The 26,525-nt window shown below is 33.8% G+C and overlaps 2 protein-coding genes across 2 annotated transcripts in view; one reads left to right on the top strand and one right to left on the bottom strand.

The window, feature by feature from the left end:
- Positions 1-7,434, bottom strand: part of LOC105250735 (caspase-1) — a 57,336-nt gene extending 49,902 nt beyond the window's left edge. Inside the window, exon 1 of the mRNA XM_025409999.1 lies at positions 7,292-7,434. The gene's annotated coding sequence lies outside the window, so the exon portion shown is untranslated. The remainder of the gene's footprint in view (positions 1-7,291) is intronic.
- LOC105254371 (alkaline phosphatase) overlaps positions 1-26,525 on the top strand; it is a 213,365-nt gene that overhangs the window by 164,676 nt on the left and 22,164 nt on the right. Inside the window, exons 4-7 of the mRNA XM_025409998.1 lie at positions 4,250-4,428; positions 6,054-6,261; positions 7,315-7,455; positions 19,842-20,036. Of these exons, the coding sequence (XP_025265783.1) occupies positions 4,250-4,428; positions 6,054-6,261; positions 7,315-7,455; positions 19,842-20,036 (723 nt within the window). The remainder of the gene's footprint in view (positions 1-4,249; positions 4,429-6,053; positions 6,262-7,314; positions 7,456-19,841; positions 20,037-26,525) is intronic.

The raw sequence follows: 26,525 nt of genomic DNA, 5'->3' as shown, positions 1-26,525 counted from the left end.
ATTTATCGCATATAATTTATAAACTATTAATATTAAATATATTTAGGGAATATTTCAAATGAAGATTTTGTTTTAGGAAATTAATCGGAGCGTTCATGTAAAATTTTATTGCATTTTTAAAAAGTTTATTTCAGAAATTATAAGAAGTACATTTTATTCATATATATATAAAATTTGATATCTATATTAAATTTTTTTTTAAATTAAAATAATTTCTTTAAATAAGGCATCGATTCTCATGGTCCGCGTCCGAAAATTTGGAATGCGTATCCTGCAATAAGGTCGTTTTATCAAAGACGAAACCTCGTCAACGATGATAATAGAAAATGCAATTAGAGGAGAGCGTTATGACGTAACAAGCGTCGGACAACAAAGTACCATCGTCGTTAAACAATGCCATTCGTTTGGAAAAACACACACGATTGTATAACGAGAGAACCATAACCAGAGGGTCAGTTTTATTACATCGCTGAAACGTACGTCGTAAAACTGAAACTGTTGCAAACGTTATATACGATACATCTCGGAGGTCTATCGCGGAGTGGGTCCAGAGGTAATTATCGGCGATGCTGTTGTAATTGCTTTTACCGCGAAATCGTAAGTTTATGAGCGGTCGTGCCGGCGATGGCGGCGAATTAACGTTACATCCCCGTCTCCGTTTCTGCGAGTCATTAGTAATTGCTTATGGTTGTTTACGATGGTCGGTCACTGCAAAAAGCGATGCGCGAGCGAGCACGTTTGTAATCCGGTTGTAACGTAATTTCTTGCTCCCGCGCACACGAGACGGAATGTCCGTGAGAATTTCTCTCCCTCGTTGAATAAATAATAAATACTGCAACGCATAAAGAGAGAAATACGCTGGCAGGATTACAAGTTGAGACGACAAGAGTCTCGTTAATTACGTGTTATATCTCTTCCTTCCCTTTCAAGAGAATACGCACTAGTTTCCGCTCTTTACTCGCGAATTCGAAAATTTTATTCCAAGAAATATTCCCGATCTCTTTGCTAATTATTGGCATCGGCTGATTGCCGAGACCGTGCGATTTCGAGCTTTCTTTCTTACAATATCGCGCAATGTGTCACGACAAGGCCGGCTCCGTATCCGCAAACAGCGGCATTGTGTTTTTGAATACTTGACACATTGCCAAGACCGACCGGCGCGGCCTGGCAGATGTATGCACCTCTGACACGTGCGCTGCGTGGATGCGCACGTGTGGGTGTACGTGTGTACACGCGTGGCATGAAAGGACGAGCTTGCTTTGGCGCGATCATTAAGATGAATGGCCCAGCTGATTAATCGCGCGCCGTTTGCCGTTGACACCCTTGGCTTCCCGCGCGGCCGCGGCCCGCGGCTTTTTCGCCCTCCCTGCGTCGGCGGTTTGTCACATTCTTCAACGCGACGTCGCGACGCGAGATGATACACGGGCAGGCGGCAGAAATTCGACGTGGAACGAACGAAGGAAGAAGGAGGGAATTAAAAATCGATGAGGAAAAATGATGGCGGGATAATAGCGGAGCTACTGTGCAGGATACCCGAACGACAGGATTATCTATCACTCGGGGAATAGTGAAATAAGAAGTGCGAGATTATGAAATAAAAGTTAAACGAGCGAGAACGAGTAGCGAATTAAAAATAAATGAGGATGAAAAAATAATGGCAGATTAATGGAGGCTGTTGCAGGGTAATTGAAAATGAACGGTATGATTATCTATCATATCTATCGAGGGATAATTTTTCTTTTTCTAAAAATAAAGGAGAAATTGTGTAAAATAAATGTTAGGAGGGGAATAAATTATAAGATGGATGAGGGTATAAAAAAATATAATTTTATATAATTTTATATAAAACAGAATCTCTCTCTTTCAAATATTTTCCTTTACTTACTGCGTCATCTATTAATTTAATCGTCGCGAAATGATTAATAAGATTACGAGTAGATAGAATATCATAAGATAACGATATAACGTTCCGCATCGAATTAAATAAAAGTATCTATATTCTTTTAAATCAAGAGATTCGAATCATCCCCTTTTCCGATACCGTGATCCAAAAGGAAATCACACTTTAAAGAGAGGACTCGACACGCGAAAGGGGTAAATTTGGGATGAGTAGCGGCTGTCTTCGCGACTTACTACGGTCCATTTCGTGCATCTCGAGGAAGGGGGGGGGAGGATCGAGAGTTGCGCCAGTTCTCACCCCGAGAACTCCGAAACTCCTTGAATTATTATCTCGAGTCGTGCCCGACCTACGAAATCGGACGCTTCGCCCGCGGAAAAGGGGTGAGAAACGAATTGGAAACGGACCGCCAAAGGATCCCCGGCAAATGATTCCGCAGGAATATTTACGGACCTCTCGCGATCCTGACGTAAGACGTCTCCGTTTCTCTTTGGCGAAATTTATAGGCATACGTGAAAAAGATCGATCGCTTGGATTGAATTTTTTTTTCGCTGCCCCATCGTTAAGGGAACGAGCCAGAGGGTTTCTTACATTTTTTTCGAATATAAGTTGAAGGCCGATTTTCAAAACTTTTCTTGCAAAAAATCGACCGAAACGCCATCTGTTTTCACAACTTTTCAATTTGAAACTTTGGATAACTCGATAGCTAAGCCTCAAATTAAATTCCTCTTAAAGCAAAGTCACTGTAAGTTAACGAAGGAACAAAGTTCTGCGATAGCGTTACGCCATTATTAAAAGCTCAACATGCCAAAATGTTTTAATTTTGCGAAACGAGAGAGAGAGATGCAAGTGCAATTTTAAATATGCATTCTTTAAAATAATTCTTTTTCTGTTAAATTTTTATTACAAAAAACTGGGCCTTAAATTTTCAACGACTTTAAAAAGAAAAGTGACGTAATATAACATTTTTGTATGAAAATCTATATATCTATTAGATATTGTCACAAGTTACATTAATTTATTTTTGATGCAAACAATGTCATAGTATTTTATCAAATTAAATTTTATAATACTTTAAGATAAAATTTTATTTCTTTTTTCTTTATAACAATTTTTTTCTAATTTTTTTACTTCGAAATAGACGAAGAACATCACAAATGAGCAATACTAATGATAATTTTCGATTCGATAGATCGAGATCAAAGACTCCTTCGGCTTCCTATCTTTAATCAAGGGCTACACATCATTACACTGGTTGATTAGTATTGAACCATCTGCACTAGTACTACTCTCGTAATTACTGACCTCCGGCAGCGCGTTGCACACATTGCCAGGGTAAACTCTGCGTGCCAACTTAATTCCTTAGCCCATTCGCAGGCTGAGCGAAATCCTCGGGACGGCTGCCAAGATTAATGCTCCTATAATTAAAGTGCGATCTCACAAATCGAGACGAGATGCATTCCGATTCTTCGATTATAAATGAGCCAAATATTATCCTGCGATTTTTAATTATTAATTTCTGTCACGTATGTGATCTTAGATAAGTATCTGTGAATCTCAAAATATTTCTGAGGAAAAGAAATGAAAAATATGTATTTGCTTTATCGGAATTTAACTTTGCTTTTCGATCTTGATTTAAATTTAATTTAGTCTCCTCAAGAATTACGTTTTTTCAGAAATATAATCTTATAAATTCCAAATATTTCATTTAGATATTTAAGTTTGTAGAGAAAGAGAATTTATCTTGGAGCGAAACTATTATTTCATGAGAACATTAGTATTTTGAATAGCACTTTGCATGTGAAATAAATGCAACGGAACATTAAGCATTCTTTGAGAGACACCGTCGTAGAATCTTGAAAGATTCAGATCTCCGTCGAGGGTTTACACCTGAGATCGAGCAACCGCATCCCGGTTAAATGCGGTGCATTTGCTCTCGATTCGACGAGATTCCCGTGAATAATACACATCGGTCGACTTCACCGACAATAATCCCCGCACGCCCGAGCATTACATCCGGCACTAGTTCGACATTCTAAAATCCACTTCGCCCTCAATGAAGGATAAATCGTACTGATTCGCCTCAGGGGTCGCTACCAGGGAAATTTGTCTTCTACGTCAATGTGCTGGTGCACGCTGGTTCTCGCTTAAACGCGATAAAGTCGGACGCCCGCGAGGATCCAAAGGGGTGATTTACGAAAGCACGTCGTGAGAACTTTACATAGGAAACAAGGAAAAAGAGAAAGAGAGCGAAAGAGAGAGAGAGAGAAAGAGAGGGGAGGATAAAGAGAAGGGGAAAGTGACAAGTTTTATTTATGAATAGGCAATAATTCGATTTTTCTCTGCTCGTAGGCAAATCGACGGGCCTGGTTACAACCACGAGGGTCACACACGCGACACCGGCGGCTCTTTATGCGCATGCAGCCAGCCGTTACTGGGAGGACGATGGAAAGGTGCCACCTGCTGCACGTACCTCCTGCAAAGACATTGCGCGTCAGCTGCTCGAGGACGATCCCGGCCGTAACATCACCGTACGTAATAATAATATCCCCGCGTGTGTCGCGTGTGGCGAAAATGTATGGCGGCACTTTTTGCGTTTTATGTAGATTCGATGGCTATATTTCCTTGGGTGCAGCAGTCGCGAAACTTTGCCGGATATTTCAGAGGCGTAGGAAAGTCGATACATGTTATATATTTCATTTTGATATCCACATCTTATTGCATTGTCCTTTTGAGTGCAGGCCTCGATTCTCGGTATTATAAATTTCATGGGGAATTTTATAAAATTCTTCAACACTTGAAATATATTTAAACATATTAAATAATATTAAATAATATTATTTAATAAATAATATTATTTAATATTATTTAATATGTTTGAATATATTTAAAGTGTTGAATATTTAAAGTGTTGAAGAATTTTATAAAATTCCCCAAATAATATTATTTAAATAATATTATTTAATAAATAATATTAAATTTATTATAATATTATAATATTAAATTTATTATCCTCGACATAGATATTATTTATAATTTGAATCTTTTACTTATATATGACAGTTACAAAATTTTGATTGAACTGCAATATCGAACGACAGAGTTATTTAAGAATAAACAGGTTTCCGCAATGAAATTTACGAATAAAATATTTAGGAATATCGTGCCGCTCGTCCAAGCTTCGCGAGAAATTGAAGATGCGAACGATCGAAGATGTAAAGTTTATCCGATGTGGTTACATTTGCGCCGGATGACGAACAGGGATTTTTACAGTTATGATTCCTTCCTGCATACGAGTGGACATAAAGTTCTTATCGCGGCTCCTTTGTCACCTTTTTATCACGTTTTATTACGCCTTCTATCCTACATCGATAGACGTAAAATATACGTATCGCGGTTTTATTCACGCCTTTTGTCACACTACACGTTTGTTCCGCATCATTTTCTGCCGATCAAAATGGAGAAAGAATAGAACTTGGCGTATGTATTTTTATTCCTTGCGTATCGCTATTTATTTGAAAGAAAAATTTGCATTTTTTCCGAAGCTTTCTTAAAACTCAAAGCTGTTTCTCTCGCGGAATTTTTGAACCTAAATCATTGATTACACGGTTCGAGCAGAAAGATGCATGTCCCATCTCGAATTAAATATTGAAAAAAAAAATATATTAAATATTGAAATTAAATATTGAATGACTAAATCTAATTGTAATAGTATACGATAAACAAAAAATGAATGCAACATGGCGGAGATATTATAAGAGTGGATTAATTAGCTATTTTTACCTTTTGGAATGACTCGCGTGATGTTATTGCAAAAAGAAGTTCTTGCCTTAAAGTTTGAACGAAGCAAAGAACTCTCCGCGATTTCATTGGAGCGCTGCATCCCTGGGAAAGTTAGGGCGAAACTTTCTTTCTCATTAAAGTCGGTTCCGCGTGCCTCGTTCAGGTATTACGGATAGGCGGAGTCAGAGGTCGATGATTATATGTCGTTTGTGATAAATTTTTCGATTCAAAGAGCGAAAGAATCTTGTCGGAAGCGAACGAATTTTGTAGAAAATTTTGCTCGCCGAGTTTTTATCGAATATTATTAAATTAAAAACTAAGCTCTTCGCTTATATATACATATATACGCCTTATTTCTTCCCGATCGTTACAGGTTGTGCTCGGTGGTGGCAGACGTCATTTCGTACCGAAGGTGACTTTAGATCCCGAAGACCCGGATAAGGAGGGCAGACGTCTGGACGGTCGAAATCTCATCGAGGAATGGTCCAGGAATCATCGTCGAAAAAATATCCCCGCAAAATACGTCTTCAACAAGGAGCAATTTGAGAACGTGGACCCGCGAAAAGTAAACCGTCTCTTAGGTAAATTTCAACGGATTTTTTACGACTTTTAGTGGTTCACCGAAAAAAATTGTATTCTTGAAACGTATACTTTATAAGTCCTCTTAATAAATATTCTTGATGAATAATCTTCTTAATGAATATATTCTTACCTGTTAAGAATATTTAGTATAAGAATATTTAATAAAAGAATATTTAATATAAGAATAAGAATATCTTTTTAGAAGATTTTCCTCTTAAATTAAGAGAGATCCTCTTGGCGCCTTTTAGTGGAATATATAAAGATAGCATATTCTTAAAATGAGAATACAATTTTTTCAGTGTTGCGTTGATGTCATTATACTAGATAATATATGTATTATTCGATCTCGATTTCTTTTTCATTATGTAACATGTTGTTTGTTCGCATTGAAATTTGATCAAGAACAAATTGCAGTAACGGTCGACATGTGTTTTGGCTTTAAACACGATGAACGATGATTTTTGATTAACAATTCAATTTGCATAAAAAATGTACGCGCTAAATTATAGATTGGAATTCGTCGCGACGGTTTGCAAGAGTTTAATTTCATCATTCGCGTTCTTAATTAATGCGATTGATTGCCGTATCATATTAATTGCACTCTGTTGACAGTGTCGTAATCAGTGTAATTATTAGATATTCACTGTTTGGAATATGAGATTACATCAGATCTATCGATCGCTATCGATAATCCCTTGTGTACGTGGTTAACAGGATAGAATGGCAACTATCGATGTCAATGAAATGAAATTTTCAATTATTAGTGCGGCTTTTGAATTATTAATCGGTGCAATCGATTAATAATTCGTCAAAAAACTCGAGGTTGGAAATGTCGGCGAAGAAAATATATTATCGTCAAAATGATCTGTGTTGGAGATCTTATGAATCTCATCCAGATCATTTTGATTTTCTAGTATTTTCTCTCTCATGTCCTGATTTTCTTATTTACCTCTCCTCGTGTTTCTTTCTTAATACGATTGCAAACTTGTTTTCGCGTAGCACACGATCCAATTATTTGCCGGAACTTACTCTTTTTTTTTTCCTCGTCGCAGGTCTCTTCGCCTATTCTCACATGGACTTCGATGTCGACCGGAACACGAACGACACCGGCGATCCTTCTTTAGCCGAGATGACGATTAAGGCGCTTCGGATACTTGCGAACAATCCCGAGGGATACTTTCTCTTCGTGGAAGGTAAGTCAGAAGTTAGAACACTAGAGAAAGAGCCACTTATAACTTCGTGTGCCGTTGAAAGGAGTAAAGATACATCTCCAGCGAGAAAGACATAAACATCGAAAGCCGTATTGAGGCATTACTTCGAGAAACGAGACTCGGAATTCTTGTGACGATTTAAAGGACTAGTGATACAGCAGTTCTTTAAATTCGAAGCCCGCATTCTCGGGAATTTTCGCGACAACAATTTCACGCTAAACAAAAGAATTTTCTTTATTTTGTTTCTTTAACACGATTCTGTTAACTCAATATGGGATTATGTCGATACAGCTACTTTTTACAATAAGTCCCGAAATGAAACTATTTTCGCCGTTCTATTTCTGCCGTTCTTCTTCGCGAACCGGAACAAACTAAGGATTGTTAGGGCTTAGGAGTTAACCGCTTCCTTGCGGTTATGGTTTCCGTTAGTTAGCTTATAGAAGATTATTTCTCGTGAAATAAACACGAGAAATAATCAAAAATGCGTTTAAAAGAATGTTAAACGCATTTTTGGATTTATCAATGATTCCTCGAAAATAAACTGTGACGCATTTTAAAATAAAATGTACTGACAAATTTTTGCGAAATATATTTGCGATAAATAAAAAATATGTATGCGTAATTCAGTTTTATTAATTCATAAAAATTTTAAATAGGAAATTTTATTAAATTTTATTAAACTTATATGAAATTTTATTAAATTTTATATAAAAAAAAATCGCGATATTCTATTAAAATGCATAATGTGCAACTGATATATTTACAAGGGAACTTTGCGAATTGAAAAATTCTGATTTTGATGAAATTTTACACATATCTATTAATTCTCTCCCTACATGAGTGTGAAGTTTCATCGGAATTAAAAATTAAAATTTTCCAGTTAGCAAGATTCTCTTGTAATTAGTATAGAGAATATGACGAACAAAAAACGTAAGAATTAATTAGTCTTCGTGCGACGAAAATAAATAGTTTATTCAAATGAGGATGAATAATGATGATCGATGAACGCGCGGCAGCATCAAAATTCATAATGACATCAGCGACAGATTGTTCCATCGATCTATCGTCGCGACTATCGCGCAAGTGACGTGCGGGTTGCCGAAATGACAGAGAGTTTAAAAAAAATGCACACGCATGCACACGCATACATAAATGCACGTGCAGAGGAAAAAAGAAGCATTTGCAATTCAATGGGGCTGTCCGAGGTGTGTAAAAGCAACGCGCTTTTTATGCATATTTGCACGTTCAAATTTCGATTTAGTCAGCAATGCAATAAAGAGCGATTATGAACAACGCGAGTGTGCATTATGGATAAATCACTTTTCATCCATACACATTCGCGGATTATTCGATTCTGTAAATTGAGAACGCGCACGATCAGCGAGTTGTTTCGGTGATTTTGAAAAACCGTCCATCGTTGAGAAAATGACAAATAACGGGCGATTTATAATGGACGTAAATCATTCATTAATACAAACGCACGGCGGATATTAATCATGGTACAAAAGACTTTTATTTATATAGAACGCCCAAAAATTATGGCCATTTACGAATATTTTGTACGATTTGAAATCGAAAATTAGAATAAATCTTATCTCTGTTTTCATAAAGTTCAATAAAATTTAATTTTAAATTAAAAAATTGTATATATACCGTATTATTTTTTTGCTCGAATTTAACGCGAAATTTAACTTGAAAAGAAATATTTTTTAATAAAATATTGGCTAAATTGAAAACCTGTATCAAATATTCAGTATTTATATGTATTCCTTATACACACACATATGAGAGAGTTTAATAATGTTATATATTTGCCAATTATTTTTTTCTTATTTGAATCAATAATGGTTTTCATGAATTTAGATAAAAAATGACAAGAAAAAAATAAAAGTGTCTTCCTTTCTAATACGAAAATTGAATCAATGTTCCATTTATCGAATTTATCGTTTATAAATAATAATTAGCAGTTATATCATCTGATATTTTATCATCATCTGATATTTTATCGTTATATAAAAACATTTCCAAAATTAATGTAACAATTTTTTTTTTTAAACGAAACAAAATGTTTCGAAAATACATCTTCGGTTATATATAATATACAAGAGATTAAAACTTTCATCCTGTGCGTATTTTCTCTCTCCTGCGCATACATATAAATGAGTTTGAGAAACTCTCTACGCATGCTGAAGTTACTTACGTGAAGTAGCTATCCGCATACACTTGCAGATTACAATTTGATTAACACTTTCCGGTTAGATGACACGCGGTAGCGTACTATCATCCTTCAAGTGGACTGACGCGCGTTGCAACAAGCTTACGTATATTTGTAAAGCTCGGATTGTATTGCGGAAAATGGATTACTTGCTGCTGAAAAAATATCAGAATGGAAAAGAAAGCCGTTTCAAATAAATTAAATTCACCACATACATGCTCCATGTGCTGCCAAAGTACAAAACTGGATTAAAAAAATTCATAGAAAAAGGTTACAATAGTTATTTTTAATCTTTATATATATATACATTTTCTACGTCTCTCAAATTAATTCCAGAAGAGAGCACTATTTATTTTATTTGTTTTTACTAAATAGCTATTTTACGAAATAAGATGTATGCAACATAATAAATAAGTTTTTTATTATTATTGTGTTACATTCTGAAAATATTTTATTTTGATTAACAGATAAATTTGGTGGATATATACGATGTTAATGTTTTGAAGAATTGGTCATATTTTGTTTTACAAAAAACAATTTGTATAAAAATAATGATGTACAAACATAAACAATTTTATAATGATGTACAAACATAAACAATTTTACTATTATAACTAGAATGTATACAATTTTTTCATCCGAAAATGTTGAAAGAATTATGCGAAAAAGTGAATACGCAAGGACGTGAAAGATAACAAATAAAAGAAATTTACATAACTAGCTTTTCACCGTAAATAATTTTCTTTAATGGATGTAAAAAGCTCACTCGCGCTAAATTAAAATTGTAACTGTGTAGAAAGGAAATTACTATGTTGAAAAATTACCATTCATGCATTTTACTGGAATGAATTCTTGTTAACTTTATAAGTACATGTTGATCTTACAAGTACAATATACGTGTACTATGTTTAACTTTTTAGTAGCAATTATGTATACTCGATAAAATCGATGCATTCCTGAAGCAAGAGAAATTATTTCTCTTATTTCAGTCTATTTTTTTCAAAAACTTTTTAATTTATTAATTATTGCTCTCTCTCTCTCTCTCTTTCTTTTCTCATAAAACAATTCAATTCAATAAAGAAAGAAAGACACAATATTTCATATTTTATATTGCTTCGATATACATTTTGAATAAGTAAAAAGTTGCATACAATATGTAATATATAGAAGCGAGTAAAGTATGCAAATTTTCGAAGAAAATAATTTCAGCGAAATTTCCTTTTACTTATATTTTAATCTACTGCAACACAAACAATAAATTTTTTATGATATATCTTTTATTTACTGCGAAAATAATGGAGGAAAATGCAATGTGAATAAACACATAATTAAAACAAGTTATTTACTTGCAAATAGAAAGATTCAATAATCAGAATGAAAATGAAAGAAAAATAAACAAGAGGAAAAATAAAAATAAATCATATTTATGGCATGCTTATTTTTATTCTGAAAACATTACATTTTACAATTATATGATAATATAAGGTGTTTTTGAAATAAATTGTTTAACTCTGAAAGTAATTTTCCTCTAAACTTTTTCTTTTTAACGTATAAATATTTTTCATCTTGCACGTGAAACGTATAGCAATATATTGCGATAAAGAATTCATATACCACATATGATCGTGCAAACAAAAAAAGCACTATGTAATCATGATATATATTCGATTGTTATGTATTTTGATGCAAACACAAATACACACTTTGCACATATTTTAATAATTGTCAAAATAATTTTAAACAAATAGTTATACTTTACATCACACGCAAATATTTTTAATGCATTATAAATCTCATGTTATAAATTTCATATGTTTGTATATGTTTTACAAATATAGAGAAGCTAACGCGGGAAACATGTCATTCGGTCTCCATATTCATTTTTGCTCGTTTGTGAAATTGAAGTACAAGTTCCCGGCGAATATTGGCGTATTTCATGCAGACCCAATTCGTTGCCGCAAATATATCTCGGGATTAGCATTGAACGATCTAAACACGCTTTCTACGACATGCGTTAAAATACCGTATATCGTGCGGTAAATGCGGACGAATTGCCGAGTTAGAGACCGTCGTAATACGACTTCCGGAAAGGAAACTTCATCAGAGGACCGTCCCCATTCCGCAGTCTCGTTTCCCCCCTGTTTGCAATCAGCATTGAGATCTCGATGCCGCGGCCAAAGTTTCGCACAACTGTTGCTCTACCCACCTCTCAGCGTTCATTGCGCGCTAATACATTTTGATGCGCCTTATCGTATTCATCAGCGTCATTGATGGCGCCCGCAGAAAGTACTTTTAATCTGACGCATGGATCCAGGCAAAGTCTTCAACCTCCCTCTCCTTCTCTTTTCAATTTAAACTGTGTTGAAGCTATACGCTTTGCATAGCTATTCGCTGCGAGCAAAAGAATATACATATATATTGCTTTGGAAGGGAATTTCTTTCCTTCTTTAAGAGAGAAGAATTAAATGAAGGAACGGCATTTCAAGATCTCTCGTTTTAAAAGCATCGTATCCGTGCTTTTCAGCTTGGCATTGATTATTCAAGAAGAAATAGCAAATCTGCGCCGGAAGTCATATTTTCTCGTCAGTTCGCAAAGATAAATGCATAACGTCCGAACTTCCTGTTAAGCTCTTATCCAAGATAAACCTCAAGCCGGCTTGAGGCTCGTTTGCACGTCGGGCCGCTGTCGGCTGAGTTTCAGTAGCCGATGGATGTGTTTACACGTCACGTTCTCTGATGTATAGTTACGCGGTCAGGTTTTGGGTAGGACGACCATGTCAAGAGAAAGAGAGAGAGAGAGAAGGAGAGCTTGGAAGCCAAGTAGGTCATCTGAATATTAATCCCCACCGTTGCATATTGTACTGTCTTAATTGCATCGGCTGTTTATAAAGGCGCATATTCCATCATTCTAAATTTCGGCTAAACGATAATTATTAATAAAAAAAAAACGTAATAAATGTAATAATTACGTTTAAAATGTATACCAGTTATAAAAAAAACTAATAATTATAGATATCAATTATTTAATATTGCTTAATATTTAATATTTTTGTTGTTTTTTTCTTTTTAATTAAGATAATATGGATTTATCTCGACATGTGCTTCGCGAATATATTTATCTGCTAAATAATCGAAATTATAAATGTAATAATTACGTTTAAAATATATATCAGTTGTAAAAAATACTAATAATTATAAATATCAATTATCTAATATTTTTTAATATTTAATATTTTTAATATTTAATATTTAATAATATTTAATATTTTTATTTAATATTTTTTAATATTTAATATTTTTAATATTTAATATTTAATATTTTTCTTGCTCTACACAAGCCCTTTATAACTAATTGTAATTTTGTAGAGCCTTGATTACTTTTATTTTAATATTTTTATTCATATATTTTATTTTATTTTTTTAAAATTAAAACAATATGGATTAATCTCTTCCTGAATATATTGGCCTGTTAAATAATTGAAATTTTAGAATTGTATCGGTGAAACAATTCGACCCTCTTGTTTCATAACAAAACAAGAATAAGATATCTGATAAAATGCTTTCTATTTATCATATTTCCCTGCTGAATACACATGTACACATCGCGATGGACAAAATATACCCCTTGGCTCCGTGCGCTGCGTGATATACAATATATGCATGTACCACCCCCGTCTGCTTCCGTAGAATTTATCGCGGAAAAACGAAAACCCGCTTACGATGCTTAGTCGACGCGCTATTCCACCACGTAATCTCTTTCATCCCCGAAGCTTTGCGTCATTGAACAAGCAAGAACATATATTATTACTGGACGATAAAGTATCTTTATTGCCTCTTAAAACCATACTTTCACGGTCCAAACGGGTTCAAACGGGTCGTCGGTAAATTTCTCGTGTGAAAGGAAACGGCGAGGCTGGCGCACTTACTGCAAGTACCAGATGTTAATTCTATTTGTTACAGGTATACAAAAATGTCATCCGGCCCATCTGACGCTCCGCGCGATTTCTCAAGGAAGAAAACTTTTAAACGTGCTCGATATACCTACGTATGCGTTATATAACGCGACTCTTTTCTCTGAAAGATGATATAATTAGCGACTTATCTACTGCAATCCCGAGAGGATAATTTTAATTTTCGTCTCCGATGGTACGTAAAGATCTCTTAATGTACGACACGATAATGTACGCTATTCTCGTGAAATTAAATTGGGACGAGAAAACTGCGAAAAGTAATTTTATGAGCTTTCTTAATAATGAAAATGGTACCGTAATAGATCGTCATTTCTTTGACGAATTAATAGTTGACCCAAGTCGTAAAAAGTGCGATAATATACGGTGTTGCGGTTAATATCTTATCATTGTCTGTCCCTAATCCGACGAGGGAATCCACTTCCGGCAGCGCATTTACGCTGTAGCGTTAAAAATAGAAAGACATGACTTCGGAACGATGATTAGATAAAGAATATAGCTTTGTGTTTAAGCGTAAACACTTTTTAGTGTAACATATATTGTTTGAAAGAAATGAATGCAAATAAATGTATCGAAAAAATAAAATTTATATTACGTGTAATGTGTATTACACATAAATTATTTCAATTTATACTTTATTTTCCATTTATGTATATCGGACATATTGATAACGTATATGTGTCACATTAATATTATTACTAAAAATCATACAATACTGCTCCGCGCACGATTTGCCAGTTTCATTATTTTCCATTTATCACATGGTACATGTGTAGATAGTATTTCAATTTAATTATGTAATACGATAATAATTATTAACGGTCATGCGATATTGCTCCAAATTTATATCACTTATATTCTCTCGAATTCATTATTTAATCCTCTTATACGTTTAACCCGTTGAAAACAATGAAATATTCATTCTAGCAGTAAGTGCCGTTTTTGGCAACATCGTAGTATTTATTTGTAGTTTGGAAACCGCAAAAAGATACGAGTCGCTAACAAATAACAAAGATTCGATCCATGTAAAACGGTTCTTCAAAATTAACGGTGCGAACGTAATTTGTCGGACTTCACGCGGATTAAAATCGAAAGCTCGCAAGCGGGTTATGCGACCGAAGATACTTTAGTTGAAAACTCGCTACAGGACTTTCCTGTAAATCTTTGAACGCGACAGTTTTGATTCCCCGCTGAATACTTCCGAGAATAAATTAATATTCGGGACACTGTTAATTTCGCAATTTATGAAGTCTAATAAGCCAATCGTTAAAATTATATAAAAGTTACATTATCGAATGCAGATATTAATATTTCGTCGAAATGAGAGATAATTAGAGCATATTTTATCGTTCACGCTCTGAGGAGGGAATTACTTTATATATTTTCTAAAAAAAATTATTTTTTAAATTTATTACGTCACATTAAAACTTATATTACTAGCTTTCTAATGTTGATGCATCTAAAAAATATGGAGTACAGATAAAATATGTAAATAAGATTTATAAACAAAATAGCAGTGCATTAAAGTAATTTTAGAAAAAATTTTAATTGTTTATTATTTTTCAGAAATAATAAATAATTAAAGTAAAAGTTATGCGACGATATTTAATTAATCTCGATATTTAAAATCATATACAGTAGCTTTTATCAATTTATAAGTATACAAAAGTAAATTTTTCGTAAACAAGATATGTAAATAAAAAATTTGCATACATACATATACATATAAATAGAATTTTATTTTTACATATAAACTGATATTTGTTTTTCTGATTTCCTTGCATATTTATTTAGCATATAAATTTGTGTATTTTAATGATTGTTTGGATTATTCCCGGAATATCATAAGTCCTGTTTTCATGGCTCTCAATTCTAAGTAGCCATTACCGGAAACTGGCACAATTCAAGATAGAGGCAAGCTGGCGGTCATAATAATTGAAGTGCAGCGACTGTTTGCCAGACTGTTCGCCGACTGTCATCACTAAGATAGTGTCGTGTCGTGTCGTATCGAATAGCAGCAATAGAGGTTGATTCCCAGAATAATCAAGATCCTGACGCTAACATGAAATAACAGAATTCTCTACTATAATCCTTGTGATAGAAATAATACAAGTTTTGTTTGCGACTAAAATATCGATCAATTTTCTGCGGTGAAAATTACTTTAATGAAAAATAAAATACAAATGATGACTTTTCGCTAAAGTTTTTATAGTCTTTATAAAAAGGTACTCATCCCGAAAAATATCGTTTCTCACTTTGATATAAAAACGCGTCATCGATAACAACATAAAATCTGGATTGGAATCTTTAAACTCCGTACTCGCATTTCTCGATCGTTTCCCGCATGATTAAGATCCACTTCCGCTTTATTCTGGTGACGTTAAAACGCGATTGTTTGCGCATTAAATCGCGCTTCGTCAAAACGATAACAGCAACGCTATTAAAGATTATATTCCGCATGGATTGCCTTCTTTATAGGTCACGATTCGACAAGTTCCTCTTTCGGTGACCTTTTATTTCCCCGGTGACATTTCATTTTTCATTTCACGACGACTTTGTTGTTTGTTACATGGAATAGGCGATTCTGTAAAAACAAGAATTTGTGACATATGGTGATCGGGTATCCAAGGGACTTGACGCTCTCGATAGCTGTTTTCGATTTCTGTGTATGTAGATTGATTACTTGGCTATTTCTGGCAAAGTACATCAGAGAACGGTGTTCAAAACCCTATAGAATACAATAATAAATATATTGATAAAAAGTAATGAGATTCGGAATTAATAATTGTAACTGCAATCGATATAAGAAGATTATAACTAATAATAATAATTAAAATCTAAAAATAATAAAATAGAAATTTTAAACCAAATCATGATATATAAATTTTAAACCGAATTATACATATTGTGATCATTAAAAAATTAGACTTGATAAAAGTGTATTGAATTATCTTGATAAAATGAGATATTCTCTTACTTCTATCTTTTATATGTAATCATATATAAATATATATAATATTTTCATATATGTTCTTTTTTTCATATACTTTTTATGCATTTATTTAAGAAAAATAATAAGAATTATTGAACTAATCTGAAAGAATAATTTTTGTTTTTTAAGTAAAAAGTTTAAATTTCATCAAATTACAAAATATGCAAGAAAAATGTATATTTTTATGTATAAAATATTATATAATTACAAACTTCATTTTTTTTAATAAACAAGAATGTAAAAATTATTCTTCTAATTATTTTTAAATTATTCTTTTTATTATTTTTCTTATAAAAACAAATATTACATAGTATATACAGATAGATATATATATATATATATATATATATATATATATATATATAAGACCGAAAAAAGAAAGAAAGAGAAAGAGAGAGAGAAAAAAAGAACATGTATAAAAACATATTCTAGATATAAATTTCTAGATATATATTTATATGGACAATGTGCTAGAGTCCAAGAAAATTTTCCGCTTTAGATCAATCTTGAAAAGTCTCGGAGAGCAATCTTTTTCCAGCAGTTTCCCTTTATAGTAACAATACTGCAATACACAGATTTGCATTTCTTTCGCATCGCGTGGTTGCGCGGTACTTTAAATGGTTTACGAAACGAGTTCACTCTGAGAGCTCACATGTATTACTTTCAAGTCAAGTAGATTTGAACGAGACTCGGATGCAGCGAAGGGTTAAACGCAACAGTTACGTTTATCTATGCTGCACCGTCTGGCACCGGTCCTAGTAGGATGATATCTAAAATCTTGGCTCTCTCTCTCCCTCTCTCTCTCTCTCTCTCTCTCTCTCTCTCTCTCTCTCTCTCTCTTTCTTTCTCTCTTGTTCTTGCACAACGCACAGCAATCGGATAAAGTCGGTCGAACGAGAGTCCCCTGTGTCGCCATGTGCACCATGCGACTCGTAACGAGAGGATCGATGCAGCTATGTGCACACGATGCGGTTCTTATGAGCGTTATATCCTCGCGTTAATATTTATCTCCGTATAGCTTCTTTATAGCCATTTTTATCGATATGACACGACACGCAAAGATTGTAGAACCGATGACACATCTGTCTGTCCTTGCTCGAGAGCATCTCGAGGAGCAAGAAATCAATCGCGAAGAAATATAGTCCAATTTTTTATTTATTGATAGATAAATTTCCTTACTTTGACGCAGTAATGCAATTACAAGAGCTTTGAAATGTTGATTCATCTCGAAGAAAGAAAATTTTTGAATAATGAAGATGTGAGATTTAAAAAAATGAGAATTTCTATTAAATTAATTAGATTAATTTAATTTCTTGATGAAATTTAGGGAGCAACTTGAGAATCTATCCATGCATTATTATTATCATACTCTACAAATAATTGTAAAAAAAATGGAATTGAGTTGATTATATAAAATTTAATAAAACGCATTACAATCTTTATGAAATGGTAAATCTCTAATATTTGTATCAATGATGTTATTTGATATATGAATAGCTAGAGGAATTATGTTCCATATAATGGTTGACACAACCGCAAGCAATACACTCGATGCATTGACCTGCATTTATGTGGATTGAAATCCGCTCGACTAAATCTGTGTACGTAACTTTGTTGATAACTCGGATTATCAATACTGCAAAGAGCGACTGTTGCGTGATGTAATTCGGTTATCTCGTTTATATTAAAAAAAAAATCAGTCTCTCGATTTTTTTATATCGCGTAATTCCGTTGAAATTTTCTATTATAATAAAAAATACATTTAATCCCTCGATGAATACGTCTGTCTAAATAAATTAAGTCTAAATTCTTAAGTCTTCTTTCGATATTTAACAAACAGCCAATTGTTTAATGGTTGAATACTGTGCGATTTTAACAAATCGAAAGAGAGAGAAGAATTTGTGTTATATTACATTTTGTCTGAAATGTTCTGAAACGCTGTCCGTGAAAATCAATTATTTTGTTTTATTAAATAATCACACCGTTATTACGTTCGTGCGTACGATATCTACGCCACAATTTTACCGTGATGGAGAGTTATCACGATGATCGAGTTAAGTTCATTCGTGTAACTTTGTTAAACGCGATAACGAGAACCGATGTTCTCGTGCCGACCGTAACTATGTGGGCAAACGAGCAACATCTCGTCCATGATTGACACCACTGATTAAAATCCAATTGAGAACTATTAATGAAGCCCTAAAGTGACAAACATTAAACAAGCGCTGGCGAATATGTGGACACAAGTAAATAAAGTAGAAACTCGAACACATTACGTTTCTTGCCAACAGAATGTTATGGATACTGAAGTGTGTAAGAATAATCGATATTGAAAATCAATATTTCTTGTTATCGTAAATACGAGATTAATAAAATTTAATTTTGATAACGTTATGAATTATAAGAGACTTGGCGAAACAAATTTTAGAGGACGCGTGAGGAAGTTTATTAATGTATCTAAAAAAATAGATGTTATTTTACATATTTCTCGTGATATAAGGGTGTGATATTTCTTGTTATCATAAATACGAGATTAATAAAATTTAATTTTGATAACGTTATGAATTATAAGAGACTTGGCGAAACAAATTTTAGAGGACGCGTGAGGAAGTTTATTAATGTATCTAAAAAAATAGATGTTATTTTACATATTTCTCGTGATATAAGGGTGTGATATTTCTTGTTATCATAAATACGAGATTAATAAAATTTAATTTTGATAACGTTATGAATTATAAGAGACTTGGCGAAACAAATTTTAGAGGACGCGTGAGGAAGTTTATTAATGTATCTAAAAAAATAGATGTTATTTTATATATTTCTCGTGATATAAGGGTGTGATATTTCTTGTTATCATAAATACGAGATTAATAAAATTTAATTTTGATAACGTTATGAATTATAAGAGACTTGGTGAAACAAATTTTAGAGGACGCGTGAGGAAGTTTATTAATGTATCTAAAAAAATAGATGTTATTTTACATATTTCTCGTGATATAAGGGTGTAATATTTCTTTAATAAATTTCACACGTTATCTGCGAGCAGAGGGAGACTTAGTCTAATGGTACCTAGAAACTGTGAAGGTTTTAAAATGGATCTGAACTGCGACGTTGCGTTATGAAATAGTCGAAGATAACTTTAATAAATGGCGGCATCTCATGAGCGCCTCTCACGGAGCGAGATCTGTTTCAGGTGGAAGAATCGACCACGCTCACCATTACAACAACGCTTATCGCGCCCTGGATGAGACCCTGGCGTTGGAGGAAGCTGTCCAGGCAGTTATGAAAGAGGTCGATCTCACGGAAACGCTTCTCGTGGTAACGGCGGATCACTCACACGTATTAACCCTCGGCGGACTGGCGACACATCGCGGGAATCCCATATTCGGTGAGCCAACCTATATATTTCTGTCTTTAGGTTGTCGTTATACCTGACCGGAATAAATGGGACATTTCCGCCTCTCGGAATGCACTAATAAACGAATGATTAAATAATAAAACGCTTTTGCGTTAGGGGAAAATTGATTTATTTGTAGAAAAAAATATATTCACTTGAATTTTCAAAAGGATGCAAAAAATCGAGTTAATATAAAAGCTATTTAAAATTAGCAAACAACGAAGAAATAATGAATTTTTAATTAAATAATTGCTTTACTTTATAATTTTATGACAATTATATGCCAGTAGTCTCTTCATTGTCGAAACGTATAATTATATTGCGAGTTAAATCATGGAAATAAACGTGGATTCGGTGATTATGTTCTCATTGATAAATAATGACTCATTATATATCAATTCATTATTGCATTTCATTTGATAATTAAATCATATTATATACAGTTAATGATGGAAAATAGAAATTAATATATATACAAATAGAAATTAATATATATGTATATGTATGTGATTTCGTTGCACATTTTTCTTTGATTAAAACACGGAATTCTGGACTTTTCATAACTTCCCTCATCTCGGTTCCTGTTTCCCCCATTCGGATTTTTAATCATGCAACACGTCGGCGTAAATATGATACGTGTAGGTGTGTATGCATGTGTAGGTGTTAATAAACTCCGTCTCGACGACCAATTCCGACTGTCATAATTCTCTTCACCGTCGAGAAAGAAAGCATCCTTTTCATTGTTGCATGGCTCTGGCTTTTCAATATCCGGAAAGAATGCGCCGACAACCAATTTCTGCCCCAAAAAATAGTCGCTGTAGAATTATTAGATCATATCCTCAAATTAAACGAATGAGTTGCCAATATATATTATATATCTCTTGCTTTATATATGCCTATGCTTGTAATAGCTTAATACGATGCTTTCTTTCATTTTTGTCAGCGAGAACGAGCTAAAGTCGCGCTGCTTCTCAATCAGATTCGCCGAATCTCCAACTTGTAACTTGATTAAAAAAATTGCGGAGTTTGCGGTAATTGCGCGCTTCTCCGTGGAATTGAGAAAGTAGGTCAGAAATAAACAAGAAACAGACACAAACTAGATCGTAATTATAACGGTACGAGTTATTTGAATAAAACATTTAAAAATTAACATAAAAACAAGATTTTTCGATGCAAAAAATATTTCTTTGCTCCTTCGTTCGCTTTCAAATTCCGAAAAAAATTGGAGATTTATTTGAGATTCGGGAAACATTGAATTCTAATCAAGTTGAGAAATATTTGCATTTTTTTGCGGAAATCGTATTACAATATGTTACATTTTGACAAAAAAGAATATACACAACTAATTATTTACTTTTAATAACACAGTTTATTGACTTATATTTTGATAGTTGTATTTTTATATTGGCTGCGACCGATTTTTGTAAAACTCCCGGCGGACATGGTTTGTTTTGCAAAAAACACACTTTATCAGACAATATCTTCACTTTAATGCAATATTTGTACTACACTCGTGACATATTTTTCGACAAACTTGCTATTTGTCGGCAAACGAGAGCGTCGTGTAAACCGCGCTTTATGAAGGCCGTCTCTGGGGATGTCCCTCGGATGTCTCCCCTCGATCCCGCGCCGTTTTTCCCAAACTGTTATCCGTGAAAAGAACGAGCGACCCACTGATCCGCGACGAACGTCCAATCGGCAATCAGAAAGGCTCTTTGCCCGATCGCGCCCAACTTTTTCGCGAAGTTTAAGGCGGCCGTTGTCTCTCTCGTCTCGAGGTCCCGGCAGATGTTGACTCGAGATCCTGTAACTGGCGTCGACGATGCGGCCCCGTCGTCGTGATCCAATACTCGACGTGATGGCAGCGCGCTGTTTTATATGGGAACGCGAAGTTCTCTCCATCAAGTGGAAGAGGAACGGTCTTCTCTCTTCCGGCAGGACAGTTCTGGATTCAATAAGATCCAATCTACTTCGACAACTTCGTGAGCGCCCGTCGATCGTTCGCCCAGTCGCGGTTAAATTGAATCGTCGGGAAACGTAAAGGATGGCTTTTCGGTCCCGGCCGTACGTGCAGTCGCAAAAAGCCGGCTCGTTTCGTTTGTCCGATAACGGTCGATCGAAAAAATAATCCGAAACGGAAGCGCGCATCGAGAGGAGGCAGAGACACCACCGAGAGTTTTTGGCCGGTCCGATTTTCCGAAAACGGGGATCTTGAATTTTATCGCTCGTTTCGTACATCGTTTTCGTGGGATTGTCGGAACATCTTGTTAGTCCATTGAGAAATTAATCCGTTCACATTCACGACGGTCGCTTTGCACCGAGTTTGCGAATTGTAAGCTTTAGAGCACGGCTTTCATTGTTGCACAAAGCGCAGTGTTTGAAATTTAGTATATTTTTATTTTTATCGCTTTACTTTTTTCCGGTGAGGGAAAACATGTTGCCTCATTTCAGACAAACTAGCGGAATTCAGCAACATTTTGTCGAGAGAATTGAAATTAATATTTTAAATTATCCGCAGTTATATAAAACAATTTCAACAAGTTCTCCCCATATATTTTTAAAAATAGAAATAAAAAACTGTTTCAATCTTTTTGAAACAAATCCTCATTTGTTACAGTTATTCCTATTTATTATTAATTAATACTAATTATTTTTAATTAATCATGTAATTAAATATAAATGTGAAGCAACTTGAAAAATGCATGAACTTTCTGTAAAAAATAATTTTCAGTAACAAGGAGAGATATTCGTTTACGCAATAAATGTAATAATTCTCTAATTTTTAAATAAATTTCATTGACTGCAAGCTTGCGTAAATTTTCCCGATTGGTCCATAATAAATTTAATCGAATTACTCTACCGGAAGATCCAGTAATGCAATCCCTCATTATGATTATATTCAATAACATTCCGCATGATTTAATAGAAATTTATATACATGTGTGATAATAGACATAATTCAAGCGAAATAGCTTTGTTAATTAAACAATTTGTTCGCCCCTCAAATCGAAACTATTTTATAAGAGATTAGAATAAAATTACGTTTAAAACGAGATTGAAAGAGATTTTCAAGGATATTTTGTATCTCATTCTATTTTATATAATACATAAATAGATTGAAATTGACAAGAATACAAGAACCTGGTAAATTATTATTGATTAATTAATCGATTAAATTTCCTTCAAGTATGTAATATATTCTGCCAAAATATATTTACTTCTTGCTTTTATCATTAATTATAAAAATCGAATATATTCTTTGTGTAAGGAAGACGTCAGAAACATATAAATAGCGTTCAATAATTTATTTTTTTAAACGAAAAAAAAATTGTACCCCCGGATAATCGGAATAGTATTGATTCACTCGGGCAGTAATTTTTTCTCGTCCAGCTAACCGATAGATCTCGCGAAAAGGTTTGCACCCGTTCTCCGGCTTTTCCTATTCATGCGTTGATTGCCATCAATAAATAGCGGTCGGCGAATCATGCAATTTACTCGCTGCGACGAAAACATCGGGACGCTTTAATTTTTGCTTCAAATTTCGTTTGCATTTGTAATTAAAAAAAAGAAAAAAAAACAAACGAAAATCGGGTAACGTATCGACTCAATTCTGGACGTATCGGCACTTGGTTCGATATCGTGCGATCCCACTTTCAGATTGAAACCGCTAGTAATTTCGTATTCGCGAACCGAATAGAACAATCAGAGATCCCGTTGTATTCCTGACATCGTATGCATGGGGTTGAGGGTTTCGTGTCTATAAATCACGTGAGGCAAAATTCATGGCGTAGGGAAAAATTCAAATTTATCGACTAATCTGAATGAAGGATCGACGACGAAAGACTTAACTACTCCGTCGTAATTTAACCCTCGTTCTTACGACCTATGCAAGTCACGCAGCAGTCACGATGCTTGATTCGTCTCGGTGAGAACGCGTCGTTTGTCGCATCGAAATTTCGAAACGGGGTCGCGCAAGAACCTCGCGCATAATAAAAATAATGGACGTAAGCAGTGGCAAGTTAAATCACGCGCGGCTGACATTGTTACGCGTGAAATACGGTCCGGGAAGAGGGACTGATCGCGTTTTTGTTACGACGTTTTGCGACGGCTTGAATCGCGACGGGTAAACCGAAATGAATATGCAATCGTTCTTCTGTGTATTTGCTGTGATTATAATCGCCGAGCGGAAACGAATATTCCAGGTAAGACTCGAGAAAATTTAAAACCGGAATAACGAGACGGACAGCCCTATTCCAGACAAGTCACAACGTCGCCGACGATCACGAGAACCAGATTACGCGGATATTAATGTGTACAAAATGATTTTCCCTTTCGTCAAAATGTTGAATGACCCGAAAACGATGCATCTACACGAATCTGTTTAATAAATAATAATAAATAATAATAAATTTAAGTTGTTAATATAAAATATCACGCGCACGTGAAACTGTTTCTTCGTTAAACAAAGTTCCATCTTTGCCATGCGTTTAACAGTCAAAGATAAATTTTCTCTTAATAAAGTCGAGGAAATTTCGAAATATTGATGGTTTGCGGGTTATAAACGAATATAGGCAGCGTAAGTCTTTAGCTGAATTTTCGCGAAATAAATTGCATTGTAAACGCTGAACAAAATTGAAATTTATCGAATATTTGCATAATGTTTATAGAATATTATAATTGAACTCATTATCCGAACAAATTAGTAATTAGATTTTATAACGTAACTGGACGATTAATATACGTGGCGTATAAGTATAACATATCGCTGTTCTTCTTGCTCCCCCATCCCCCCATTTTGACACGTACACATTACGAGTTTATAATGAATAATACTCAAAACAATTATGTAAATTGACAAATACAATTTTGTTACTCGAAAATTCGATCAATTATTGCATATCGCGTGCATAGTAATTCAATTTCAGTCTCATCTATAATCTAGTTACAACACTGGTCGGGTCTGCAAACATCGTTTTTCGGGCATTTTGTTGCCATATAATAATAACCAGGACATATTTTGGATATCAAAATGTTGCTTTACACACATGATCGTTGCCTGGGGCGATAAATCACGTGTATGCGAAATAAAGAAAAAACCGATTAAAAATCGATGAAGTAACTTGAATGACGCATTTGAAGAACGCGATACATTGGTTATATAGTATTACGCACAATATCGTGCTTTTCGTTATTTTTGCGATTCAAACATTTTAGTAAAATCGAATGACACATGCACATATTTTTAGAAAGGTTTAATAAAAGTGATACAGATAGATTAGAAAATATATAGAAAATATGAAAAAATAAAATGGGAAAAATAGAGATCTATCAAAATCGCGATTTATATAAAACATATCAAATATTTTATAAAAACAAAATATTTTAAATAAAAGAATAGGGAGATGGATTAGAAAAATCAGGAAATAAAATAGGACTGAATAAATTGGAGAGCTTTATGCGAAATTGATTTGTAATTTTATTATAATCTTTTTATAACTTGATAACGTAATTTGTTTTACGTACGTAATTTGTTTTAAGCATGCGATAATTTATCTGTGAAATGAAATAGATTTATGATTTATTTCTCTTTTGCATCCGTCCAAATTCTCATGGAAAGATTATGCATACGAAATGGACTCTTTAGAATTCTATTCAAAGAGATTCGGCATAATTGCTACTTTTCTAACGTCATTATATATATATATATATATATATATTTCTACCAAAGATATATATATCTTTGATAGAAAGTATTGATTCTGTTGAGAGATTGCTCTCATTACGCTCGAAATAACAACGTGATTGAAAACAAATGCGATATAATACTTGGTACAATTAAAATGTCGAGACTGATTGATTTTTATTCATAAAATTGATTTATATTTGATTTTCTGCATCTCAATATTTGTAATTATGTCCGCAATTGGGAGAAACACCAGAATACTAAAGATATCTTTAATAACAAATTGAATAATAAATTCAATAGTAAATTGAATACACACACACACACACACACATATACACTTAATACTAACTTGTTTATAAAATAACGAATAATTCGCGAGTATTTACATAGCGGTTCATTTAAAATCACAAAACCATTTTAACGAAATTGTAACTTTTCACGCGAAAAGAATCAGCGTATAACATGTATCACCGAAAAAGTTATTTTGTCGTACTTTTTTTTAAATTTACGTTAATGCACTATAATTTTTCCGTGTAACTTTTTCGCATTACAACCTTTACAACATATCGCATTAAAATTGTTATGCTTTAACTGGATCGTACACAAAATTATTTCTCCCTTCGGGAATTATTTATTTTCTCTCTGGCGCGGAAAGCGGAGACAGAAATGTAGGTTCACTGAAATTTAACATACCTGAAATTTTGCATACACAAGTTTTTATTCGCTTATCGCGCCGATTATCACATCGATCTGACTCTAAAAAAATTTCCAGATTATAGAAAATATAACTATAA

Source organism: Camponotus floridanus, unplaced genomic scaffold (genome assembly GCF_003227725.1).
Source record: "Camponotus floridanus strain SB8 unplaced genomic scaffold, Cflo_v7.5 scaffold3, whole genome shotgun sequence".
In the NCBI taxonomy this organism is placed as follows: domain Eukaryota; kingdom Metazoa; phylum Arthropoda; class Insecta; order Hymenoptera; family Formicidae; genus Camponotus; species Camponotus floridanus.
Note: the sequence above shows the minus strand (reverse complement) of the source record. Positions and strands in the feature narration are given on the sequence as shown.